Source organism: Carlito syrichta, unplaced genomic scaffold (genome assembly GCF_000164805.1).
Source record: "Carlito syrichta isolate Samal-C Ts95f unplaced genomic scaffold, Tarsius_syrichta-2.0.1 Scaffold313381, whole genome shotgun sequence".
NCBI classification, from domain to species: Eukaryota; Metazoa; Chordata; class Mammalia; order Primates; family Tarsiidae; genus Carlito; species Carlito syrichta.
In genome coordinates this window covers 515330-540247 of record NW_007257477.1, presented here as the reverse complement: position 1 = coordinate 540247, position 24918 = coordinate 515330, and the positions used below count along the sequence as shown (strand labels likewise).

The 24918-nt window shown below is 38.7% G+C and overlaps 1 protein-coding gene across 2 annotated transcripts in view; it reads left to right on the top strand.

The window, feature by feature from the left end:
* Nucleotides 1-13738, top strand: part of HIF1A (hypoxia inducible factor 1 alpha subunit) — a 49795-nt gene extending 36057 nt beyond the window's left edge. For both annotated transcript variants that reach the window (XM_021718745.1, XM_008070385.1), the window contains exons 7-15: nucleotides 454-560; nucleotides 2024-2171; nucleotides 3981-4201; nucleotides 5402-5688; nucleotides 7487-7609; nucleotides 7737-8170; nucleotides 10920-11028; nucleotides 11486-11612; nucleotides 12419-13738. In XM_021718745.1, the coding sequence (XP_021574420.1) occupies nucleotides 454-560; nucleotides 2024-2171; nucleotides 3981-4201; nucleotides 5402-5688; nucleotides 7487-7609; nucleotides 7737-8170; nucleotides 10920-11028; nucleotides 11486-11612; nucleotides 12419-12570 (1708 nt within the window). In that variant the 3' untranslated portion in view covers nucleotides 12571-13738. The remainder of the gene's footprint in view (nucleotides 1-453; nucleotides 561-2023; nucleotides 2172-3980; nucleotides 4202-5401; nucleotides 5689-7486; nucleotides 7610-7736; nucleotides 8171-10919; nucleotides 11029-11485; nucleotides 11613-12418) is intronic.
* Nucleotides 13739-24918: the final 11180 nt, after the last annotated feature.

The following is a 24918-nucleotide window of genomic DNA, read 5'->3' as shown; positions in this document are numbered from 1 at the left end:
AACAAAAAAAAAAAAAAAAAAAAAAAAAGAATTTGGGTTTATAGACAAATAATATCACAGATTTAATCTGTATTTTAAGATGAATCTTAATGACTGCCTTTATAACTTTTACTATTTAATTTAGTGGTACTTCATATCTGTTTATTAATACCCTGCCTTGTTACTAAAAGTATGTACAATGAAATGTGATAAAAATAGGTAACAAGTTTGAGTGAAGGGAATAAAAGTTAAATAGCAAGGTGAACCTAGAGAACTTAAAGAAATATGTGGTGCTGCATTTAATAACTGTAGAGTTAATAAAGGTAAGAGGTAAATTCATTCTAAGCAAAAAAGGATGTTCTTTTTGAAAATTCACTTGTCCATAAGATTAATATATATCAGTTACTCTAGAGAAACAAAATTTTTCTTTATCTGTTAGTCTCTTTTTTTAAAATTCATGTTTTTTACTAACAGAATTACTGAATTGATGGGATATGAGCCAGAAGAACTTTTGGGCCGCTCAATTTATGAATATTATCATGCTTTGGACTCTGATCATCTGACCAAAACTCATCATGATAGTAAGTACACTGGAAGAACTCATAGATACTCTTTTTTTTTTTTTTTTTTTGAGTTGGAGTCTCACTCTGTCGCCCAGACTGGAGTGCAGTGGCCGCTCCCGGCCACCGCAGCCTCGACCTGCTGGGCTCCGGCGATCCTTCCGCCTCAACCTTCCAAGTAGCCAGAATCACAGGCACGCACTACCATGCCCGGCTGATTTTTGGATTTATTGTAGAGATGAGGTCTCGCTGCCCAGGCAGGTCTCGAACCCGCGGGCTCAGGCAATCCACTCACCTCAGCCTCCCAAAGACGCGGGATTACAGGCTGAGCCACCGAGCCCGGCTATAGATACTCTTAATTGTTTAACTCTTGCAATCTCTTTCTGTTTGGCTATTCATATGAACTTTCTGGTTAAAAGGAACGAATCATACTAGACTAAATGTGTTAATAGACCTCTTCATAGAAGGCATATTGACTATTCATCTCTTTTACATTTGTTAACAACAAATAACAGTAAAAATCAAATCACTTAATAATATATAAAACTTACCTGGCATCTTAAATACAAAAACTTTTAAAAAATCAAATACTTAAAAAAAAAAAAAAACTTAAAAAAAATCAAATATTTAAAAGTATTTTCATAATCCACATAGCACAGTGGTTGGTATGTGGAAGGTACTCAGAAATACTTGTGCAATCAGCCAATGAATGTGAAGGTGGTCTACATCATGCATACCTTTGACATAGATTTGATTCTGAATTTTCCTCAAATGAATGTCATTTAAGATCCCAGGGTAAGTTAAACTTTGGAATTTCTTGCCTGTCTAATCTGTATCCTTACATAACTTTTCAATGTGATCAGGGGTACCTAAATATTATTAAGTATGATTAGCATTTAACTGAAGAGTAATTCCAAGTCTGTTGTCAACATCCCGATACCCATGATAATATTATTAAATGTAATCAGTATTTTCTCCCAAATTGATAATTAATTTAGATTGTCTACATTGCCAGAAGACTTACTGTATGGTATCAATTTATATTCATTGTAAGTATTGCTTATTAAAGCATCTTTGTTTCTCTGGAAACTATAGTACAAATGTAACGAAATGATAGCTATACCACTTTCTGGAACAAGGTTATTGATTATTCTCTAGTCCAACACTTTCAACATAACTCATTAAAGGAATTTAAGTCACTGCTGTCCCTCAGTCCTGGCTTTTGTTTTATTCAACGTGAAGACTGGCAGGAGAGAGTTTCATTTGCAGGGTGTGAAGAAGGAATTAGGTATATTTTCAGCTATCCTGGATTGATATCTCTCTCTCTGTCTCTCTCTCTCTCTCGCAATTTAAACATTTACAACTGATTCCATTAAAGTAAGCATTTCTTTCTAAAACAGTTATCAATGTTCAACATCTACACATTTGAAAATTCAGAATTGTAGTATTTTCTCTGTGTGATTCTTGTTCCTTTTCACTTCTAGTGTTTACTAAAGGACAAGTCACCACAGGACAGTATCGGATGCTTGCCAAAAGAGGTGGATATGTCTGGGTGGAAACTCAAGCAACTGTCATATATAACACCAAGAATTCTCAACCACAATGCATTGTATGTGTAAATTATGTTGTGAGGTGAGTTAGAAAAATAAACATTTTTGAGAAACAAGTAGTTATTCTCTTTTGATACTGTTTGGTTTCATTTGTAGGAAGAAAAGATTATAAGCATTAACTGAATTTTATTTTACTTTCATATTTCTACCAAATTATGATCTAGGTTTCCAGTCCATGACACTAAATACTATCTGTAGTTGTCTGTCCCCATACTATTTTCAAAAAGACCTTGAGAAAAATACCAGGGCTATGCATTAGTTTGTTTAGATATAGATATCTCATACTGTCTCCAGGAAGCTTTTTTTTTTTTCTTTTCTGAGATAGGGGCTTACTCTGTCGCCCAGGTTGCAGTACAGTGCTGCAATCATAACTCACTGCAGCCTCCCACTCCTGGCTTTAAGCAGTTCTCCCTTCTCAGCCTCCCAAATGCTGGGATTACAGGCATAAGTCACTGTGCCCCAGCTATGTTATTTCTGTAGGGAGAATATTGGCCCCCTACAAAATAGTTAGGTTTGTGTCATCTCTGCTATTCATCGGCAGGAAGTCTCTTCATGTCTCTGAATTTCATCTATGTAGATGAGATAATAATGTCTTCAAAAAGTTATAATGAAAATTAAGTGAAATTCTATATATTACTTTAAAAACCTGTATGATGTGATGATACATGGCTCTTGTATATCATCATAAATTAATCCTTCGTTTGATCTATTTCACTAGACTTCTACCCCATCTAGTCTGTCTGTCCACATTACCACCACATTCTAGTCCATCTTCCACGTTACTACCAGGCTGAGCTTTCTAGTGTGGATCTCTCTCATCTTATATTCCCTAGAATTGTAAAGGTGTCTTTATCACCTCCAAGAAAATTTCTTGCCTACTTGCATAGCTTTTTTTTTTTTTTTTTAATCAACAAACTCATGCGTTTTATAGATTTAGCCCTCCCTTTAAAAATCTATGGTAACCCCTCAGAGGAAGACTTTGAAAATTTGTTTTTATTTTTGACACCATCCTTTAATGTTTTAACGTTAGTGCCTGAGAGTTCTTTTGTGACTTTACAATTATGTAAGAATTCCCCACTTGAAATGCCCTTGTCTTTCTCCCACCTCAGTCTGCCTAACAAATGCTACTTGAGCCCAAGTTTCAGCTTGTTAGCCTCTTGGTGAAGCAAGCCTTCTCAATTTTAGAAACGATCACAGTGTCTTTTAAGTGTGTACACATCTACTTTGACAAAGGGTTATAAACTTTTTGAGAGCAAGGGTTAGGTATTTTACTCTTTGTATCCTCAGTTCATTTCACATATTGAACATTTAACATGTTAATTAAACCAAACACAAAAGATGAAGCTGTTGTTCATCATCCCTCTTCAGCCTTATCCTGTAGGTGGTATCATATCATGTTCTAACCATCACCTCTTTCTAGATCTTGGTCATTTATTGATATGTCTGTAGGATCATCCTTAGGTCATGCCTCATGTATTAATGCGAAAGAGTTATTTTGTGCTAATTTCATTATATGTGGGTCAGCACAAAAATTCTAAAGATCTCTTTGTTTCCTTAATGTACTTGATTGCAAATTTTCTTGTTACCACCACTTTTCCCAAAAGTTTATCTTGTACTGTGAATTTTATTAGGTCTTTACTTCATATTGGCATTTTAAAACCCTAAATGTTACAAAGTATGCATGAGAGATCATAGATCTCAAGGAATCTTAAAATGTTCTTTTTTAAAAAGCACAGTTTTTTTAAGGGACAAGGTTATTTCACAGTCCAGTCCCCCTCCCTGTCATGTCAGCTGCTCATTTATAAATTACTAATTTCTCTTTTTTTGACAGTGGTATTATTCAGCACGACTTGATTTTCTCCCTTCAACAAACAGAATGTGTCCTTAAACCAGTTGAAACTTCAGATATGAAAATGACTCAGCTATTCACCAAAGTTGAATCAGAAGATACAAGTAGCCTCTTTGATAAACTTAAGAAGGAACCTGATGCTTTAACTTTGCTGGCCCCAGCCGCTGGAGACACAATCATATCTTTAGATTTTGGCAGCAATGGTGAGTATTTAGTTAATCTCTTAAACTGTACCTGATGATAAAAGTCCCATTTCTTCCTTTTTTAAAAGAGTCAGGGTGTCAGTGTGTCACTCATGTTAGAATGCAGTGGCATGATCTTAGCAGCCTTGAACTCTTGAGCTCAAGCAATCCTCCTGCCTCAGCCTCTTAAGGGGAGACTACAAGTGCTCACCACTCATTCAGCTAGTTTTTCAAAATTGTTCATAGAGATGAGGTCTCACTGTGTTCCCCAGGCTGGTCTTGAACTCCTGGTCTCAAGTGGTTCTCCTGGCCCAGCCTCCCAAAGTCCTGGGATTACAGGCATGAGCTTCTGTGCTTAAGTATTTTTGCCCCTGTTATAGAATGTTAATGTTTTTTAACTTGCTTTTTAAACATTGCTGAAAATTGTGCTTCAAAGTGTCTTTACAGTATTTATTAAATTTTTTTCTATGTGGGATGGTTGATCTTGGCCTATTATTTATATCAATAGGACAAAAAAAGTTGAATTTGGGCATCTAAAGAGAATAGTACTACCTGTATGCTCAAGGTAGCGCCAGCCTATACTTTTGAGTTGGAGAATTGTCATGGGAAAAGGCCTTGTAAATTCTTTGCCCAATCTAGTCCAATTTCCATCACTATTTTGAAATTTTGGGTAAGTATAACATGAAAATATTAGGTCTTACCACAAGCTGGCCCCAGACTTCTCCATGTCCACAGTTCTTACATGTCCAAGGACAGGGAACAACAGTCACGCCTTTATAGGACGGACAGTATTTCTTCTTCCTGCATAAATTCTTACTAGCTACTCTGCTAACTCTGTATCCTGCTGTCAAAATTTCTCCACAATTTAGCAATGTTATGTGGAAATAAGGTACAGTTGCATTAAAGGATAAGTAAGCAGTCATACCACAACATGAAATATGGAAAATAAAAACTGTAATTTTAAGATAGGTTAAATTTTGATTTATAAAAAGGTTGGAATTATAGGTCTTTTATGCCATATAAATGAATAGGAATTATTAATAATGGATTAGAAAGATAACGCAGACTTATAACTATAGCATAGGATCTGTAAACTTTCTGATGAAGGAAAATTTGGTAACGTTGTTTGATGAATTAGACAAACCTTTTGTTAAAAGAAGCGTAAATTTTTGTATGATAAAATCCTTATATACATTAGATTGACTAATTTTTTTCCCCCAGACACAGAAACGGATGACCAACAACTTGAGGAAGTTCCATTATATAATGATGTAATGCTTCCCTCATCCAATGAAAAATTACAGAATATAAATCTGGCAATGTCTCCATTACCTGCCTCTGAAACTCCAAAGCCACTTCGAAGTAGTGCTGACCCTGCACTTAATCAAGAAGTTGCATTAAAATTAGAACCAAATCCAGAGTCACTGGATCTTTCCTTTACCATGCCCCAGATTCAAGATCAACCAGCCAGTCCTTCTGATGGAAGCACTAGACAAAGTTCACCTGAGGTAGGTGTCAAGATACAATAACTAAAGTACAACTTTCAGATTTTAACATTCAAACTTTAGTGTGAACCACATGTCACATTTGTGTGTGTGTGTGTGAATTTTAGCACTTTAACATTACTGCAAAAGTAATTAGCCATAGACTTCTGCATGTGTTTTATGCTCAAAGATAGTCAGGGGGCTAGGTGTAATGGCTCATACCTTTCATCCCAGCACTTGAGACCGAGGCCAGAGGATTGATTGAACCCAGTAGTTCAAGACTAGGCAATATAGTGAGATCTCATTTCTACAAAAAATCAAAAAATTAGGTGTGGTGGCATGTGCCTGTAGTCCCAGCTACTTGGGAGACTGAGGCAGGAAGGTCATTTGAGCCCAGGAGTTTGAGGCTGTGGTAAGCTATGATTGCACCACTGCACTCCAGCCTGGGTGACAGAGTCAGACCCTTCAACTCAGAAACAAACAAACAAAAGAACATGGGGAGAAACTGGTATAATATAAACCAAAAGGTGAAACTTAGATTGTTTCTCTATTATTTATATCAATAAGACAAAAAAAGTTGAATTTGGGCATCTAAAGAGAATAGTACTATTTGTATGCTCAAGGTAGCGCCAGCCTATACTTTTAAGTTGGAGAATTGTCATGGGAAAAGACCTTGTAAATTCTTTGCCCAGTCTGGTCCAATTTCCATCACTATTTTGAAATTTTGGATAAGTATAACATGAAAATATTAGGTCTTACCAGAATAAATACTTAATAACTAGTCTTTTTTTATTCTGGATCTATCTTGGTATTTTAATGCCCTATAAACACAATAAAAAATAGTCTTTATAAAAAAAGTCGAGGCTGGCCAAGACTAGAGGTAATCACATAGGGCTCTTTTTCTGACTCTAGAATAGTTCTTTTTCAGAGCTTCCTGCATCTCATATACTCAGGAGTAGTAGGTAGGGTAGCTTAGATCTGAACATTATAGCTTGATAAATGAGGCACAAATAAGCCTTAATAAAAGTGGTAAGTAATTCTACATTAACTATGTATTGATTAAAACTGACAAGCTAAATAGAAGATTTGACATCTCATACCCTCTGATGAATATATCCTATACTCTGATTAGCTAATTTACCTAACAGAAATTGTTTCATTTTGTTTTTACAAAAGTAAATTTAGCAAAAATGTTAGAATGAGGGAAGCAAAATGTTATGCTTAGAAGATATTGCCGTAGTTTTTTGGTTAGAATTCTTGCCCCAGACTCCTAATGTAATAGTACTGTACATCTGTTAAGGTATATACAGGTCAAAGAACTTAATTAAGTCTTTGCCCCCACTGCCCGGAAGCAGCTGTGAGTTTTTTAGGTTGGTCATTACAGGAGTGATGAACAGTTCAAAGGTAAATTCTAATGACATGTCACCTAGTTAATTGGTCAGTTAGGCACCATTATGGGATTTGAATTACTAAGTAACTTCTATTCTGTAGAATAAACAGATGAGTATCTTTTAATTTACACCTAGTCTCAAGTGATCCTTCTGCCTTGGCCTCTCAAAGTACTGGGATTACAGGTGTGAGCTACCACTCCTGGCCTTAATTTTCTAAGTGATGTTATATTACACAGTCAGATATATATATGTAATACATATGCTATATATAGTATTACAAGTACAAAAAAGTATGGCTTCTCACTAGTTAAAATTTGATAAACAAGATGGACTTTGTGTGTTTTATGAGATCTGGTTTGAAAATTCTAACAACTAACAAAATAAATGGAGGCTTTTTCAGGGAAAAGTAAACACATGTAATTCTTTTCCAGCCTAACAGTCCCAGTGAATATTGTTTTTATGTGGATAGTGATATGGTCAATGAATTCAAGTTGGAATTAGTAGAAAAACTTTTTGCTGAAGACACAGAAGCAAAGAACCCATTTTCTACTCAGGTAAATGAACTTGTTTATTTTATATTACATTTTACTAATTTTTTGTCTGAAGTGACTTTGGATTTAACTTGTTTTTTATTTACAAGGCATAGCCATTGTAAAAAACTTATGTACTTGTTATTTTAAGGATACGGATTTAGACTTGGAAATGTTAGCCCCCTACATCCCAATGGATGATGACTTCCAGTTACGTTCCTTCGATCAGTTGTCACCATTAGAAAGCAGTTCTGCAAGCCCTCAAAGCGCAAGTCCTCCAAGCACAATTTCAGTATTCCAGCAGACTCAAATACAGGAACCTACTGTTAATGCCACAACTACCACTGCCACCACCGATGAATTAAAAACAGTGGCAAAAGATGGTATGGAAGATGTTAAAATATTGATTGCATCTCCATCTCCTACCCACGTACATAAAGAAGCTACTAGTGCCACAATGTCACCATATAGTGATACCCAAAGTCGGACAGCCTCACCAAACAGAGCAGGAAAAGGAGTCATAGAACAGACAGAAAAATCTCATCCAAGGAGCCCGAACGTGTTATCTGTCGCTTTGAGTCAAAGGTATTTATATGTAACATTTAAGTTACAGTTCTTTTATTATTTTTGAGGAAAATGTGTATGATGGTAAATGATTTCTAAACAAACAGCAAACTTTCTGATCTATATGCTTAAAAATCATAAATTGGCATACAAAACTCTGAGCTTAAAACAAGCACCCAAAAAACGATTTCTAACTTAGCTTGCATATTTATTTTCTATAAAATAATCATTAGCTATCTAAATGTAGGAGGATCTTCTAATACCTTTAAAAATAAAATCCACCCAGTGATTTCTATAAATGTGTAAGAGTTGGCTCAGACATATTTCTTGTAGTTGTTTAAATCGGACTAGTTAACTACCTTTACTTGGAGCCCTTTTTAAAGCTTAACTGAAGAAAAGCCTTTCTACTTCAGGGGTATTTCCAGTTGCCCATTCCAAATTGAGCCTGATGGACTGTAGTCCTCAGTGGTCAATATAAGTATTTACAAGCCTTTTTAAATGTTGTTATGTAAGTTCCTTGTATTAAAGTTACTTTTATTTTTCATTATATATCAGCTAGATTATAAGCTAAGTAGGTTTATTTAGGTATACACCGAGAATCTGAACATGATATATGACATTGTTCCTGTGGAGTTAGTTTGAACAAACAAAGACATATTTTAAGTTATACCTTCTGTTTATAATTTATAATGGGATTTAACACATTTTAAATTTTAGCTAGAAGAGAGAAGTTTTAGCAAGTCAGTGCATGAAGAAAAGAAATGATTCCTTCTCTACTGTGTCTAGACTGAGCCAGATTTCAATATCAATAGGAAAGAACCACTGCCATAGCTAGGGCACATGGCTTTTCCCTGCCTGGCATCACCACCTTGACCGAGAGTGCTGGGAGAGGTCTTTTCCCTGAGCTAGGAAAAGATCTTAGGGTTTTAGATTAACTCGGAAGTACTTTACATTATTTATAAGTTACTATGTCACTAACTGACTTTATTTTTTTTTTTAGTCAGGGTCTCACTCTATCGCCCAGGCTGGAGGGCAGTGGTATGATCACGGCTCACTACAGCCTCGACCTCCTAGGCTCAGGTGATCCTTCTACCTCAGCCTCCCAAGAAGCTGGAACTACAGGCATGCGCCACCCACACCCAGCTAATTTTTTGACTTTTTGTAGAAACAAAATGTTGCCTAAGCTGGTCTTGAATTCATGTGCTCCAACAGTCCTCCTGCCTCGGCCTCCCAAAATGCTGGGATTATAGGTGTGAACCACCATACGCAACCACTAACTGACTTAACACTCTGAGCTCCACTAGGGCAGGGACAGTGTCTTGGGCATTTTAGTGATATTAATGCTTAGCTCAGGACCTAACATGTAGTACTTTCTCAATAAATCATTGTTGGACTGATAGATGCATGAATACAGTAATATAAATGACAGTAACCTTTAGTTTATTACTATTAGCTACAGAGGATGAGATATACAGTTTTCTGAACAACTTTCTCATTTTACTTTGTTTTAAAATTCTGTTTAGCATGCAGTAAACACCTTTAAGAGAGAAACTTTCAAAAATACATGGAAGTTTTTTTTCCTCACCTCTCAGAAACTATTTGCAAAATCAAAGTGCTACACAGTAAACTCAGATTTACAGCTTTAGAGCAAGGATTACTATTAAAAGTACTACTACTAAGGTGATATTTTCATGACAGACTTCATAAAGTTACATTTCATAAAGATTATAGAGGTTTTACAGAATTTTAAAAAACAAAATAAAACAACATATAGGAAAACAGTATGATATCACGTACCTATTTGGCAGTCTCAGCTATCTGGAATAGAGCAAGGAGCCATTATGATTACTAACTAATGTGCTTGACTCATTATAGCAGTTCTTTGCTATTTAATAATAATTTTTGATACAGATAGTTCAGGTTTGAAAACCAGATTAATACTTAGGGCAAAATATTATAGTTGAAAGAAGAAGAGAAGGGAGGGGAGGTAAGTATACCTAGAGTGACCTTCATATCTGCAACTAACTAGCAGTGAGACTTTAAGAAAGTTTTGTAACAAGTCTCAGGTTTCTCATTTATAAAATGGGTATGATGTACCTGTCTTGTGTATCTTGGAAACTGGGGTGAGGTTAAAATGAACTTGAAATATTTGACAGTGGAAAACGCTATGCAAATATGAAATTGATCCTATATTTTACTAGTCCCAATAATATCAGCATATTATTATATTAGGTGGCATAAAAGGCCAATACTTAACTGTTTTTGACCCTACAGTAATATCAATTTAGTTCAGGTTCTGTTTGGCTCTATTTTATTAAATAGAGGTATACATAGTTTGGAAAATTTTTTAAAATTAAGCTTTGGCTTTTAAGGTAATAAACTTTAGTAGTCAGGAAAGTTCTCATATATACAGAGCATGCCAGAAAAATGTATACAGATTTTAAGAAAGGAAAAAAAAACTATTAAAATTGTAATACTCAATATGTACTGATAACAAAAGATGAATACAAGTCAGATTTGACTTCTGCAATTAGAAGAGGTGCTCAAAGTGGTTACCATCAGTGTCCAGATGCTTCTGAATTTGGCAAACTAAAAGTAATACATAGATAACATCTCTTTAAATGTGTATACTTTTTGTTGGCACCCCTGGTATTATAATTCTTAATATTGGAAAACTAATGAATTATGTATTTTTTTAAAGAACTCAGATGTTTTTAAAAATAATAAGACGGGCATATTATTACTTAGAGTGTTGTTTTTTCTTTTTTAGAACTACCATTCCTGAGGAAGAACTAAATCCAAAGATACTAGCTTTGCAGAATGCTCAGAGAAAGCGAAAAATGGAACATGATGGTTCACTTTTTCAAGCAGTAGGAATTGTAAGTTTCACAGTAGTAGGTTTGTTTTTCTAGCTAATGTGCTATTTCCAATTATATATATATAAAATTCCTTGTTTCTTCCAAATACTACATACATTCTTGGTGTAAAATTTCCAAACACTTGAGATGTATTTTGAGTAAGAAGCAAATGCATTCTCAGTATCACCACCAGTCTCATTGTCTTCCCTTAAAGTTATTTTCCCTTATTAACAGAACTACAATATTTTGGGATAAGTCGATGGTGATGTATACATTCTGACATCTTCAGACCAAATTAACTGGAAAGTACTTTGCCATAATGGATGGCAAATTACCATAATATTAAGCAAAATAATTAAAAATAATGTAAGACAGTATTTAAGAAATTGCCTATAATGTTATCAAACTAAACTGATTTCAAAGTTTTTGACTAAAAAAATTCAACATACCAAGCTTGAAATAACTGTACTGTTTTTAGGGAACATTATTACAGCAACCAGATGATCGTGCAACTACTACATCACTCTCTTGGAAACGCGTAAAAGGATGCAAATCTAGTGAACAAAACGGAATGGAGCAAAAGACAATTATTTTAATACCTTCTGGTCAGTTTATTCTTTCTGCCCTTGAACATCACAATGACAATTAAAATATATGAAACTTTTTTTTTTTTTTTTAATCTAGGAGCTTTACTCCAAGTGAGAATGACTTTTGTTCCTTGGCAAGATTAAAAAGTGAAATAGCATTTCAACATAATGGCCTTAATAAAGGGATAAATATTTCAAGATGGAACTTTCATTTTTAGTAATTATCTTTCTATGTCTATGTGCTATCAATACTGATAGGAACTGAAACTTGTGAATTGTGACGCTTTTTTTCTTTTTTGTTTTGAGACAGGATCTTGCTCTATTGCCCACAGTGGAATGCAGTGGTGTGATGATACTCACTGCAGTCTCAAGTCTCTGGGCTCAAGTAATCCTCCCACCTCAGCCTCCCAAGTAGCTGAGACTACATGCGTGTACCACCATAGCTGGCTAATTTTTTGTACTTTTTGTAGAGATGGGGTCTGGCTGTGTTGCCCAGGCTTGTTTCAAACTCCTGACCTGTGATTCTCCCTCCTTGGCCTCCCAAAGCACTAGGATTATAGGAGTGAGCCACTGCACCCGGCCGATTTGTGCCTTTTTCTAAATTATCACTTCTTTGTGTCTTTACTGTATCCTGTAAACACTTCTGACTTAGTACCAGTAACACTTGCTTGCACTTACTTGTTTGCGTGGCTTTAGTGGATAGACTAAAAACCCTTCCAGAAATGTGTTTGCTTTATTTTCCACAATCCCTGGCACATAGTGGGTATTTAATAAATATTCATTGACTAGATGAATGAATACTTAGGTATCTCTTTGTTTTTCAGATTTAGCATGTAGACTGCTGGGGCAATCAATGGATGAGAGTGGATTACCACAGCTGACCAGTTATGATTGTGAAGTTAATGCTCCTATACAAGGCAGCAGAAACCTACTGCAGGGTGAAGAATTACTCAGAGCTTTGGATCAAGTTAACTGAGCTTTTTCATAATTTCATTCCTTTTTTTCGGACACTGGTGGCTCATTACCTAAAGCAGTCTATTTATATTTTCTATATCTAATTTTAGAAGCCTGGCTACAATACTGCACAAACTTGGTTAGTTCAATTGTGATCCCCTTTCTACTTAATTTACATTAATGCTATTTTTTGGTATCTTCTTTAATGCCAGATCACAGACAGTTCACTTTCACAGTTTTTTGGTATTTAAACCATTGCATTGCAGTAGCATCATTTAAGAAATGCACCTTTTTATTTATTTATTTTTGGCTAGGGAGTTTGTCCCTTTCTCGAATTATTTTTAATAAGATGCCAATATAATTTTTTAAAGAATGCAGTAACCCTTCATCATGATTACAGTTGAAAAATTTTTACTCTGTTTTTTTCACATTTTACATAAACAGTAATGCTTTGCCAGCAGTACATGGTAGCCACAATTGCACAATATATTTTCTTAAAAAATACCAGCAGTTATTCATGGAATATATTCTGCGTTTATAAAACTAGTTTTTAAGAAGAAATTTTTTTTGGCCTATGAAATTGTTAAACCTGAAACATGACATTGTTAATCATATAATAATGATTCTTAAATGCTGTACGGTTTATTATTTAAATGGGTAAAGCCATTTACATGATATAGAAAGATATTGCATATATCTGGAAGGTATGTGGCATTTATTTGGATAAAATTCTCAATTCAGAGAAATCACTTGATGTTTCTATAGTCACTTTGCCAGCTCAAAAGAAAACAATACCCTATGTAGTTGTGGAAGTTTATGCTAATATTGTGTAATTGATATTAAACCTAAATGTTCTGCCTACCCTGTTGGTATAAAGATATTTTGAGCAGACTGTAAACAAGGAAAAAAAAATCATGCATCGTTAGCAAAATTGCCTAGTATGTTGATTTCCTCAAAATATATTTGATTTTATGCACTTTGTCGCTATTAACATCCTTCTTTTTTCATGTAGATTTCAATAATTGAGTAATTTTAGCAGCGTTATTTTAGGAATATATAGTTGTCACAGTAAACATCTTGTTTTTCTATGTACATTGTACAAATTTTTCATTCCTTTTGCTCTTTGTGGTTGGATCTAACACTAACTGTATTGTTTTGTTACATCAAATAAACATCTTCTGTGGACCAGGCCCCTTTTATCAGCCTTTATGTTTAAATAATATTTGCATCAACACCTCTAACTCATAAAATTGTTTACCAACAATTGAAGTATACTTGATGAAAATTATGTTAGTACTGATTATTTCTACATTTATTTTATTGCCATCATCTTAATATATGTTGAGTCCCTACGTGTCATGTTTAATAACAACCATAATATTCCATTGTAAAGAGTATATTTTTAGAAAAGAAACTTGTCATTTATAAATTTCTAAATCTAAATGGTAAAACACAAAATTTGTAATATCGCCAGCACTTTCAGAGGCCAAGGCAGGATCACTGGTTGAGCCCAGGAGTTCAAGACTAGCCTGGTCAATGTAGCAAGACCATGTCTCTACAAAAAATTAGCCAGGCATGAGGTGGAAGGATCACCAGAACCCAAAAGGTCGAGGCTGTGGTAAGCCAAGATCATGGCACTGCACTCCAGCCTGGGCTGGAGAGTGAAGACTCTGCTTCAAGGGAAAAAAAATGTAATATTTTTAAAATATAAATGGAATGAGTGAAGCAAATTCTGGATATTATAGTCACATCGTGTTGTAAAGGCTAGAGTTCCCTCTGAAGATTTCTAATCTGTTCCCATTAACAGATGAATAAATTTAGACTTCACTCTATAAGTGATTTGTTTAAGCCCTAAAAATAATAGATAGCAAACCAAAGAAATTTAAACTTAAGACTCTAAAATCAAACTTACAACAGACCTTAGTTTGTTTTTTTAATACTATATTAAATTTTTAATAGTTTTATTTTTCTCCTGTATTTTTCTTTTTTGAAATAGCTATATTTCTTTTATAATCATGAGAGAAAGATACATTCTCATTTTTAAGAACCAGACAATATAGAAAGATATAAGAACAACAAAAAAATCACCATGAATCCCCACACTTAGAGATAGCAGAAAATTATTTTTATGGATAAGTTACACGGGCAGGGAGAGCCTTGGGTGCTCTGAGGTTTGTATCCTGAACAAAACCAGGTGAGCAATCTCTTAGGCAGCCATTTGTAACTTAAGAACAGTGATTACAATTACATGAAAATTTGGGGGCATTACTAGATTCAATACAAAATTTGGGGAGCACAGGTGTACTTAAATCACAAATACAATTCAAAGTGCTTCAACATTCAGGTACAGATAGAGGTGGTATTTTAGAATAAATTGTTTAGGCCGGCCTTGGTGGGCTCAGCCTGTAATCCCAGCATTTAGGCCGAGGTAAGTGGATTGCCTGAGCCTGTGGATTTGAGACCAGCCCGGGCAACTCGTCTCTACAATAAATCAAAAAAATTAGCCAGGCATGATAGAATGCACCTGTAGTTCTGGCTACTTGGAAGGCTGAGGTGAAAGGATCACCAGAGCCCAGTAGGTCGACATGGGTGGCCATGAGCGTGCCACTGCACTCCAGCCTGGGCGACAGTGAGACTCCAACTCAATAATAATACAAAAATAGTAAATTGCTTAATATTCCCAGGTCACAAAATCAGAAACTATGCTTAGCAAGTTAGCTTCAGTTGAAAACTAAACGTTATGTATAGTTTTCCAATATTAGTAAATGAGCAGATTATGTAATGGCCAGGAGTCTTGGAAAATCATTTGATAAATGATAAAGGACAGTAGAGCTGGAAGAAAACAAGCACCCACTGCTCAGTTACTCAGAAAAGCCACCTAGAAGTGCTCTAAGCTACTGAATAGAAGCAGTCCTTCCTTCCCAGTTCGGTGCGCCATCACAAATTTCTCTATACTATGTTTATCCCAGGAGTACAAGCCCACTTTAGCAAGCATAATTCTATAATAACTGTTCTCCTTAATATTTCTCTCCCCTCCCCATACATGCCTATATTCCTACCTTCTCTGGTACTGCTGTAAATGAATGTACTGTCACCCTGCAAAAATACGGTCAAGGAGGTTAGCATATTTTCATCTGTTCTAAGCCTCACAAGCTTAGAACTGAACAAAGTTCTCCCGAGAGCCTGCTTCTGCTAGGACAATGCTCAGATTAGCAATTAAAATGAATCGAACGGGGCTATGCCAGTGGCTCACGCCTGTAATCCCAGCACTTTGGGATGCCAAAGTGGGAGGACTTTGAGCCCAGGAGCTCAAGACCAGCCTGGGCAACATAGTGAAACCATGTCTCTACATGAGATCAAGAAATTAGCCAAGGGCAGTGGCACACAACTATAGTCCCAGCTACTTGGGAGGCTGATGCAGGAGGATCTCTCGAGTCCAGGAGTCATGAGCCATGATCGAGCCACTGCACTCGAGCCAGGACAATAAAATGAGACTCTGATTCAGAAATAAGATGAATCTACCAACTGTTGAGTACTGTATGCTAGTCTGAGCTGAGTATTTGCATGTTATCTCAGTCTTAATAAAAATCCTATGAAGTAGTGTTGGTGTCTCATTTTGTAGACAAGTCTTGGTGAGGTGACCTAAGGTTCAGAGCTTTTGAGCTATCCACCAGTGACTTCAGAGTACCACAGGGCAAGCTAGTCCAGTAGAACATACCCTTTCCCCCATTGTTAACTGTTTAGCAAACAGGAGAAAGCAATGGGGGTGTGGATAACTGAGGGTCGGGTGTCACTGGAAAGTAACATGAGGCCAGGCAAGGTGGCTCACACCTGTAATCCCAACACCTTGAGAGGCCAAGGCAAGAATTTGAGACCAGCCGAGGCAATGTAGCAAAACCTTGACTCTACAAAAATAAAAATAAAAAAAATTTGCTAGTTGTGGTGCTGCGTATTGGAAGTCCCAGCTACTCGGAGGCTGAGCTAGAATGGCTGCCTGAGCCCAGAAGTTCGAGGCTGCAGTGAGCCACGATCGTGCCACTGTACTCCAGCCTGGACAATAAGAGTGAGACTCTGACTCGAAAAAAGAAAGTAATGAGATAACATAGCACATAGGAGTAGCAGGACATAAGTAGACATGAATAAAAGTGTCTCCACGTGCTATTTTAGTGGGAATTTGCACTGCAGATTCAGATCTCTAGTTACGGAGACATTAACCCACATTATCAAGGTAGTGTAAGGGAAAACAAACTATAAAAGGCTGTATGGTAGGTTCTCCAGAGCTGTTTGATTTAATGGCATAATAGGCATGTTTAAGTTTTTAAAGTCTCACAATTGCCATTCCAAATCTTGATTTCCTACCACAAACCTTTTCACTGAAAAGAAAATTACTGGCTTTGCAGAAACTTAATCTAAAAGTTCAAAATTCTAGTGTTAGCAATATTTAAAACAAGTTGCAAAGAGTACGAAATCTTTTCTTTTTTGGTCAACATTAAGATTTGGTTAAATAAAACCTTGCAAACATGCTGCTAGCTGGAACCAAGAAAAATGTAAAGAAAACAACTATCGCTCTTTTTTAAAAAGTCTCCTACTAACCACTTTGCTCATTTTTCCTGCCTTGAAATAGCGCTGAACCTGTCGTCCCAGATAAATTTACCGAGAATGAGTGCAATCTGTAGAATGTGATACGCAAGCGTCTCCCTGCAAGATAAAAGCCACACTTCCCCATCCGTCTTCCCACGAACGCCTCCTGCCGCTTCGTTGCGTTCACACCTTTCAGAGGTTCGGTGGTCATTTTCATTCTTACCTGTCGTGGACGGCTTGATCCGAGACGCTGCCCAGACACCCGATCTCCGTGCACTATCGAATTCCCTTTATTCCCTGCTCTTGGCTCCATCCCGGCACAGAGAGGAAAGACAGGTGCCTGAGCGCGGCAGGATCGGAGCCCGGCGGGGAGAGCCCTCCAGGGCCGAGCGCCCCTCCTGCTCGCCTACATGATGAGCCTGCGAAACCCGAGGCGCCCGAGAAACTTCCCCGAGCCCCGCCCGCCGCGCGCAGGCCCCGCCCCGCTACGTGCCCGGGCGCAGCACCGCAGCCCCGGCCCCGGCCCCGAGGCCCCCGGGCTCCAGCCCGCGCGAGGCCGCCGTGTGCGCCGTGGGGCACGTGTGGCAGCACATGCGGGAGGCGCCGCCGCTGCCGGCCGTGATTGGTGGGAGGCGGGCGCGGGGGGTCATCCCGGGGCCGTGGCTTCCGTGACCTGTCGCAGCAGGAGGCCGATCTCGTCCCCAGACTCTGTTTTCTAGATGCGGGGTCGTGGGGGACTGGGCCTGGGGGTACTTACTGCAGAGCTGCCTCCCGAATTCCCAAGCCAACGCTTGGGAGTGTGAAGCTGGCCTTCGAAGAAAAGAAAAATATCTTAGGTCTCCCAACAGATTGGACCTTGGTTAGCTATGTAATTGTATGCATATGTATAATACACATGCATATGTATATTATATATATGCATATGTATATATATACACATATGTGTATTATACATATACTGCCTTTAATATGTATATATGTTTTCATTAGTCCTCAAATAGCGGAGCATGGTGTCAGGTACCTGTAATCTCAGCATTTTGGGAAGCAGAGGTAGGAGGATGACTTGAGTCCAAGAGTTTGAGACCAACCTGGGCAACATAGTGAGACCCACCACCCCTCTGTACAAAATTGTAAATTAAATTAGGCAGGTGTGGTGACGCATCTGTATCTCAGCTCTTGGGAGGATCGCTTGAAGCCAGGAGTTTGAGGCCGCAGTGAACTATGATTATGTCACTGCACTCCTGCCTAGAGTGAGACCCTGCCTCACAAAAAGGGAAGGGAGGAAGGAAGGAGTCTTTATTTACTAATCTAGTCAAAAGTAGAGGAGTTGCTTATTTCTATAAATATATTTCCCTTAAAGCACATACAGATTTAGTTTATTTTAAGTGAAGCACTTTGAGATATGCCTCATTAAGTATATTGACACTTTAGCTGCCCCAGGTGGTACTTTTCGTTTTTGGATTTGGTGTTTGTTTTATTTTTAATTTGTTGTGTGGCAGCTATTGAAAATCCTTTGGGAAAAGATAATCTTGTTGGCCAGAAGAGAGATGCGTTAACGAAATACACAAAAAGCTTGAGGCCTTACATTTAATCTCTGTGATTAATATGTTCAGGTTGCGTAACTTATTGTAAGGTACAAAGCCAGGTATTGTTTAGAATAAATAGCCTCGCCTCTGAGCATCCACAGCTCGCTACATTTTATTTTAATTTGTTTCCTTCAGACAAATTCATTGTAAACAATTCACAGAAAGGTCCACTAAAAAAAGTAGTTGAAGTTTCTTAAATACATTTGCTAATAAAAATGGATCTGTAGCCTCAGTCATCTTGCATGTGTGTGTTTGTGTTTAATTATAGGCGTGCCACTAAAGGAGAATGCTGCAATTGTTTTGATACTGCAGATGCTTAATAAATTGTTATAGATTGGCAATTCTCCATAGAGGAGGACAGGTGGGGGTGAGTGGTTGGAGGTGTCATATGTATCACAAAAGATCAATGCCTTTTAAAAGCTGAGGAACACCATTTATAGCCTGACAAGTAAACTAGGATTCTTGAAGTCAAATCTAATTTTTAAAGATCTTTGAGGCTGGGTCCAGTGGCTCATGCCTGTAATCCCAGCACTTTGAGAGGCCAGGGTGAGAGGATCACTTAGAGTCCAGGTGTTTAAGACCAGCCTGGGCAATATAGCAAAACAAAAAGAAAAATTAGCTGGGTGAGGTGGTGCGTGCCTGTAGTCCCAGTTACTTGGGAGGCTAAGGTAAGGCTGCAGTGAGCTATGATTATGCCACTACACTCCAGCCTAGGTGACAGAGCAAGACCCTCTCTCCGAAAAAAAGAAAGAAAGCAAAAAAGAAAGTCCAAGCCACTATTACCTTTCCTTTTCACAGACTGTCTCCAGCTTGATAATCTATACCTGCAGCCCAGGCTACTCCCTGCACCGCGAATTTGGCATGTCAAAAATTAACTCCTCCTATGTCCTCCACATGTCTCCCCTTCCTGCATCCCCTGCTCAATGAAGGGCACCGTTCAGTCTCTGAAACCAGAACCCTGGCAGTCACTTATCATTACTCCTTTCCCCACCACATCCATTCTGACTATCCCTTTTCTTTCCTTAAATTGTAATTAGGGAAGGTTAAACATGTGCAGAAGTAAACAGAATAGCATAATGATGCTGAAGTGTCTGCAGTTTGGGTTCACGGGAAGTGGACCCTGAGATGCAGTTTGCATGTGATTTATTAGTGAGTGTGTTAAGGATCAATACCCGTGGAAGGGAAAAGCAGAAGTGGGTGGAGGGAGAAGCAGTGGAGGTGCAGTCCCAACAAAGGCCTTCAGCATGCACAGGAAAGCTTCCTTTGGACCTGTCCCAAGTTGCAGGGAAGGCGGGGACTTTACACCCTTAAAGTGGCCGGGCCTTGGATGTGGGCTACCCCCAGGAAACACGACCTTCAGTAAGGCAGTTTTCTTCAGTTGAAAGACCCCCAAAAAGGACTACAGTTGAAGACCATCTTCTGTGGTACTTACAGAGGCCAGGATAGTCCATATTTCAGTCCTGAGACATCTGGTTATCACAGTGTCTCCCACAGCAGCACAGGATCAATGATTATCAACTCATGGGTGAGCATTTTTTTTGTCTATACCTCTACACACACACACACATACACACACACACACACACACACACACACACGCACATCCATTCATTAAAAAATCCGAGAAATCACATAATTTCATTTGCAAGGAATTCATCTATCTCTAAAAATATATATGTATCTATCTCTAAAAATGTATTCTTTAGCCAGGCGCGGTGACTCAGGCCTATAATCCTAGCACTTTGGGTGGCTGAGGTGAGAGGATTGCCTGAGCCCACAGGTTCAAGACCAGCCTGGGCAACTTGGTGAGACCCCCCCCATCTCTACAATAAATCAAAAAATTAGCCAGGTGTGGTAGCACCTTCCTGTAGTTCCACCTACTTGGAAGGCTGAGGCGGAAGGGTTGTCTGAGCCCAGCAGGTCGAGGTTACATTGGCCGGGAGCATGCCACTACCCTCCAGCCTGGGTGACAGGGTGAGACTCCTTTCAAAAACTAAAAAATAAAAATATATTCTTTCTTTGGCATAACTACAATACTATTATCACACCTAAAAATGTAATAATATTTCCTTAATATTACCCAATATCCAGTCAGTGACACAAAATCTCTTGTGTTTGCTCTAGATATTCTTTCATTATTCCTTCTCTACATGCCCACAAATCTGACCTCATCAGTTCCTGCCTGGGTGTCTCTCTTCTCCCCTCTCATCTGCCCCATGCTTACCATACTACACTACTGCCAAACTAATCTTTCTAAAACAAAACTGTGGCTATGTTGTTTCATCAATTAATTAATTTTTATTTATTATTTTTTAATTTTTTGAGTCGGGTTCTTACTCTGTTACCCAGGCTGCAGTGCAGTGGCATGATCATAGCTCACCACAGCCTTGACCTCTTGGACTCAGGTGATCCTTCTGCCTCAGCCTCTGGAGAAGCTGCAACTATGGGCACGTGCCACCAATACCAGACTTTTTGATTTTTTTTTTTTTTTTGCAGACATAGACTTGGATTACAGGTATGAGCCACCACACCAGGCATGGTTGTTATTTCTATATTTAAAATTCTAGGTTGAGTGCAATGGCTCACACCTGTAATCCTAGCACTCTGGGAGGCAGAGGTGAAAGGATTTCCTGAGCCAAGAGACAGAGACCAGCCTGGACAACAAGGTAAGACCTTGTCTCTATAATACATCACAAAAATTAGCCGGGTGTGGTGGTGCACGTGGTAATCTCTGCTACTTGGAAAGATGAGGTGGAAGGATCACACGAGCTCAGCAGGTTGAGGCTGCAGTGGCCGTGACAGAGTGAGACTCTGACTCAAAAAAAAAAAAAAATATATATATATATATATATATAATTAAATTCCTGATGGACCAGATATTCACCTGTATGTGTAGTAGGGCACCACAGGAGAGGAGCCCCCAAATTATGACATGGCGCTTATATATAGCAGCTGAGATATCTGCTCATCCTCTCTCACAGAAGATTGCTATGGAATGTAAATAGATTTTCTCTGAAAAGAGGCCTTTAACTTTCCTCTCTCACCCTGGAATGAAATCAAATGGCTCTAAGGGAGAGAAATCTCTAAGTCTCTTTAGAGTTCTCTGTTTTTAGGGTTACAGTCCTGTCACCATTTACTCAGAAGACTCAGACTGTGCAGGAACATTGAGAGATTCAGGGAGAAAGTCTCCCAACACAAGGCACTCCAGTTCTTGGAATATCCTGCCTATTTTTCTAAATTCTACCAACTTCTTTCCATTGCGTTCCCTACTCCAATGATAGAATCTCCTAATGTGCCCTCTAATCTTTTCTGTGCCTTTGGACTTGTCTTTTCTTTGTGTCTATGTACCTTTTTCATTTCATCCTCCTTAATAATGTTCCTCACTTTTTACAACTCAGTCCTTTCTACTTTAGCAAGGTTATCCTCCCAGGGACTGGCTTAAGAGATTTTCCCAGGTGTTCCCATGATGCATTGTGCTTAACTCTTTCATGTATTTAAGATACTAAAACTATACACTTGAGGTGAATTGTTCTACACTAGAAGGTGAGCACCTTGAGAACAGGGGTTATGCCTTTAAATGCATTTATAGCAAAATTGCAGCATGAGTAGTTCTGTGGACTCACTCCCCAATGAAACTCCCAGTAGAACTGGTGAAACATTTAGAAAACAACCACTTTAAGTTTCTTGAAATTGCCTGAAGAGAATACAACAAATGAAGAAAGGTTTATTCAAGAAACTCTACTGGTCTGGCATGGTAGCTCATACCGGTAATCCCAGCATTTTAGGAGGCCCAGGCAGGAGGATCACTTGAGCCCAGGAGTTCAAAACCAGCCCAAGCAACATAGTGAGACCTCGTCCCCACAAAAGATTTAAAAATTTGCCAGGTGTGATGTGCATGTCTGTAGTCCCAACTACTTGGGAGGCTAAGGCTGAAGGATTGCTTGAGCCAGGAGTTTGAGGCTGCGGTGGGCCATGCTTGTGCCACTGCACTCTAGCCTGAGCGACATAGTGACACTCCCACAAAAAAGGGAAAAAAATAAAGGGAGGAAGAGAGGAAGGGAGGAAAGAAGGAAGGAAGGAAGGAAGGAAGGAAGGAAAGAAAACTTAGCCAGGTACGGTGGCTCACGCTTGTAATCTCAGCACTTTGGAAGGCCGAGGCGAGAGGATTGCCTGAGCCCAGGGGCAACCTGGTGAGACCTTGTCTCTACAATAAATAAAAAAATTAGCTGGGCATGGTGGTGTGCACTTCTAGTCCCAGCTACTAGGAAGGCTGAAGAAGAAGAATTGCCTGAGCCCAGCAGGTCGAGGCTATGGTAGCCATGAACATGCCACTGCACTTCAGCCTGGGAGACATAGTGAGACTCTGACTCAAAAAAAATAAAAAATAAAGGAAGAAAAAAAAAAGAGAGAAACTCTACTAAATCTTGGTAAGAACAGCAATAGTCTGTTAGTGGCACCTGAGCCATGACCTGCAGGCTCCCCTGTGAGGAAAATTCCACTCAGGTGGGTATAGTCCAGATTATGGGGCTCCCTCTCCTCCCCAGATCTTAGTAAAAGACTATCACATCCTCTTTGGAAGGGCAGGCTGTCAGCATTTCTCAGCTTCCCTAACATATTACAAAGGCTAAATTCCATATGAGTGTGGCCTGGAGTTTGGAGAGACCGGGAACTCCTTTCCTCCCTCTGGCGACACTCATAGGGCAGTGGCTCTATCCCAGGGGCAGTAGGCTCTGAGAGTGCTGAAACCATGATTGTCTTTATCCCAGCTGACACATGGGGGGAAGTTCCATGTCAGGTCAGGTGGCTGAGAGAAACAGAAGCTACTGTCTCCTCCCAGAGCCCTGCTCATAAAGCAGGAGAGTCACTCTGAGTGAAGGTCACTGTCCCCATTCCCAGCTCTGGAGCAGTGGCTCAGAGACTGCACCAAGGGGAAGAGGCATCCTTAAAACCAGAGAACTCTGAAGCTCCCCTAGGAGGGAATGACTTTATTTGGAACAGAGTATGGGAAAAGAAACCTGGAAGGGCTCTAGGTAACAATGGATATTTTGACTGTAAGCAGTTAAGAGGAGGCTGGTTGCTTCCTAAGAGCTACAAGCTAAATTGCAGGTCAGTTAATTTATCAGAGAGAGAGCTGGGGAAGAGACAGTTAAAAGCCCTCCAGGGATTAGAAACCTCAAGACTGAACTCCAAAACTACCTCTGCAAAGAAGCCTACATTTAATTGTATTAGACTGTGGAGCAATTTATGCCCTGGGGCATTGTCAAAAACAATAGAGCAATTAGCTAGCAATTAGTGAAGTCTAACAGCTGGGTGGATCCCAAAAAGCAGACAGCTTAAACAGAGAAATCAGGGGAAGAAACAAGAGACAGTAAAACCACTATCACCCCAGGGTGACTGGGTGCAAGGCCAAGGCCGCTATCTCTGAGGAGCAATATAAGAGGTTTCATGCTGTGTTGAAATTAGACTTCACTAAATGAGTTCAGCCATGATCACTAAACAAATAAGCAAGTAAACAAAACCAACAAGCTCCCGGGGAAAGGGGAGCAATAAGTACCCAGAACTACTACCACAAATTATCTAAAGTATTCAATTTTCATAAAAAATGTATGATTTATGAGATATGAAAAGAAACAGAAAAATATGACCCATACACAGGAACAAAAGGATGCAAGAGAAATTACCTATCAGAGGACACCAATGGCAGACTTAACAAAGACTTTAGAGCAGGTGAAATAGAAAGCGAGTGCTTAATTCACAGACACTGACACCAAAAGTACCAGTTATAAAAAGGAGAGGTTTAGTAGCCAAGAGCTGGGCCAGCGGCTACTTGCCTGCTGGACAGTACCACAGCAAGGGGCTCCCAGTAGCTGTAGGGGTTTGCTTAAATGGGGGAAAACCACATTGGAACTTTCCAAGTGGGCCAAACCACAACATCCTGGAGGCCTAGGTACTTTTCAAGCAATGCTAGCGGGGTTCACAGAAGCGGGAAAAAAGCCATTAAACAGCTTAGTCTAGCCAGCAAGTGCTGTTGCCAGTTTCCAGGAAGGGAACTTTTTTTTTTTTAACTGTTTAAAGGTTGAGTACATGCTTAGCCTAATTTTTGACATTGTAGATGTCTTTTTAAGTCCCTTTCCACATTCCCCCCTTTCAGTTGTTCCTGGAGTCAAATAATTGACTCTTTTTTTTTTTTTTTCTTTTTTGAG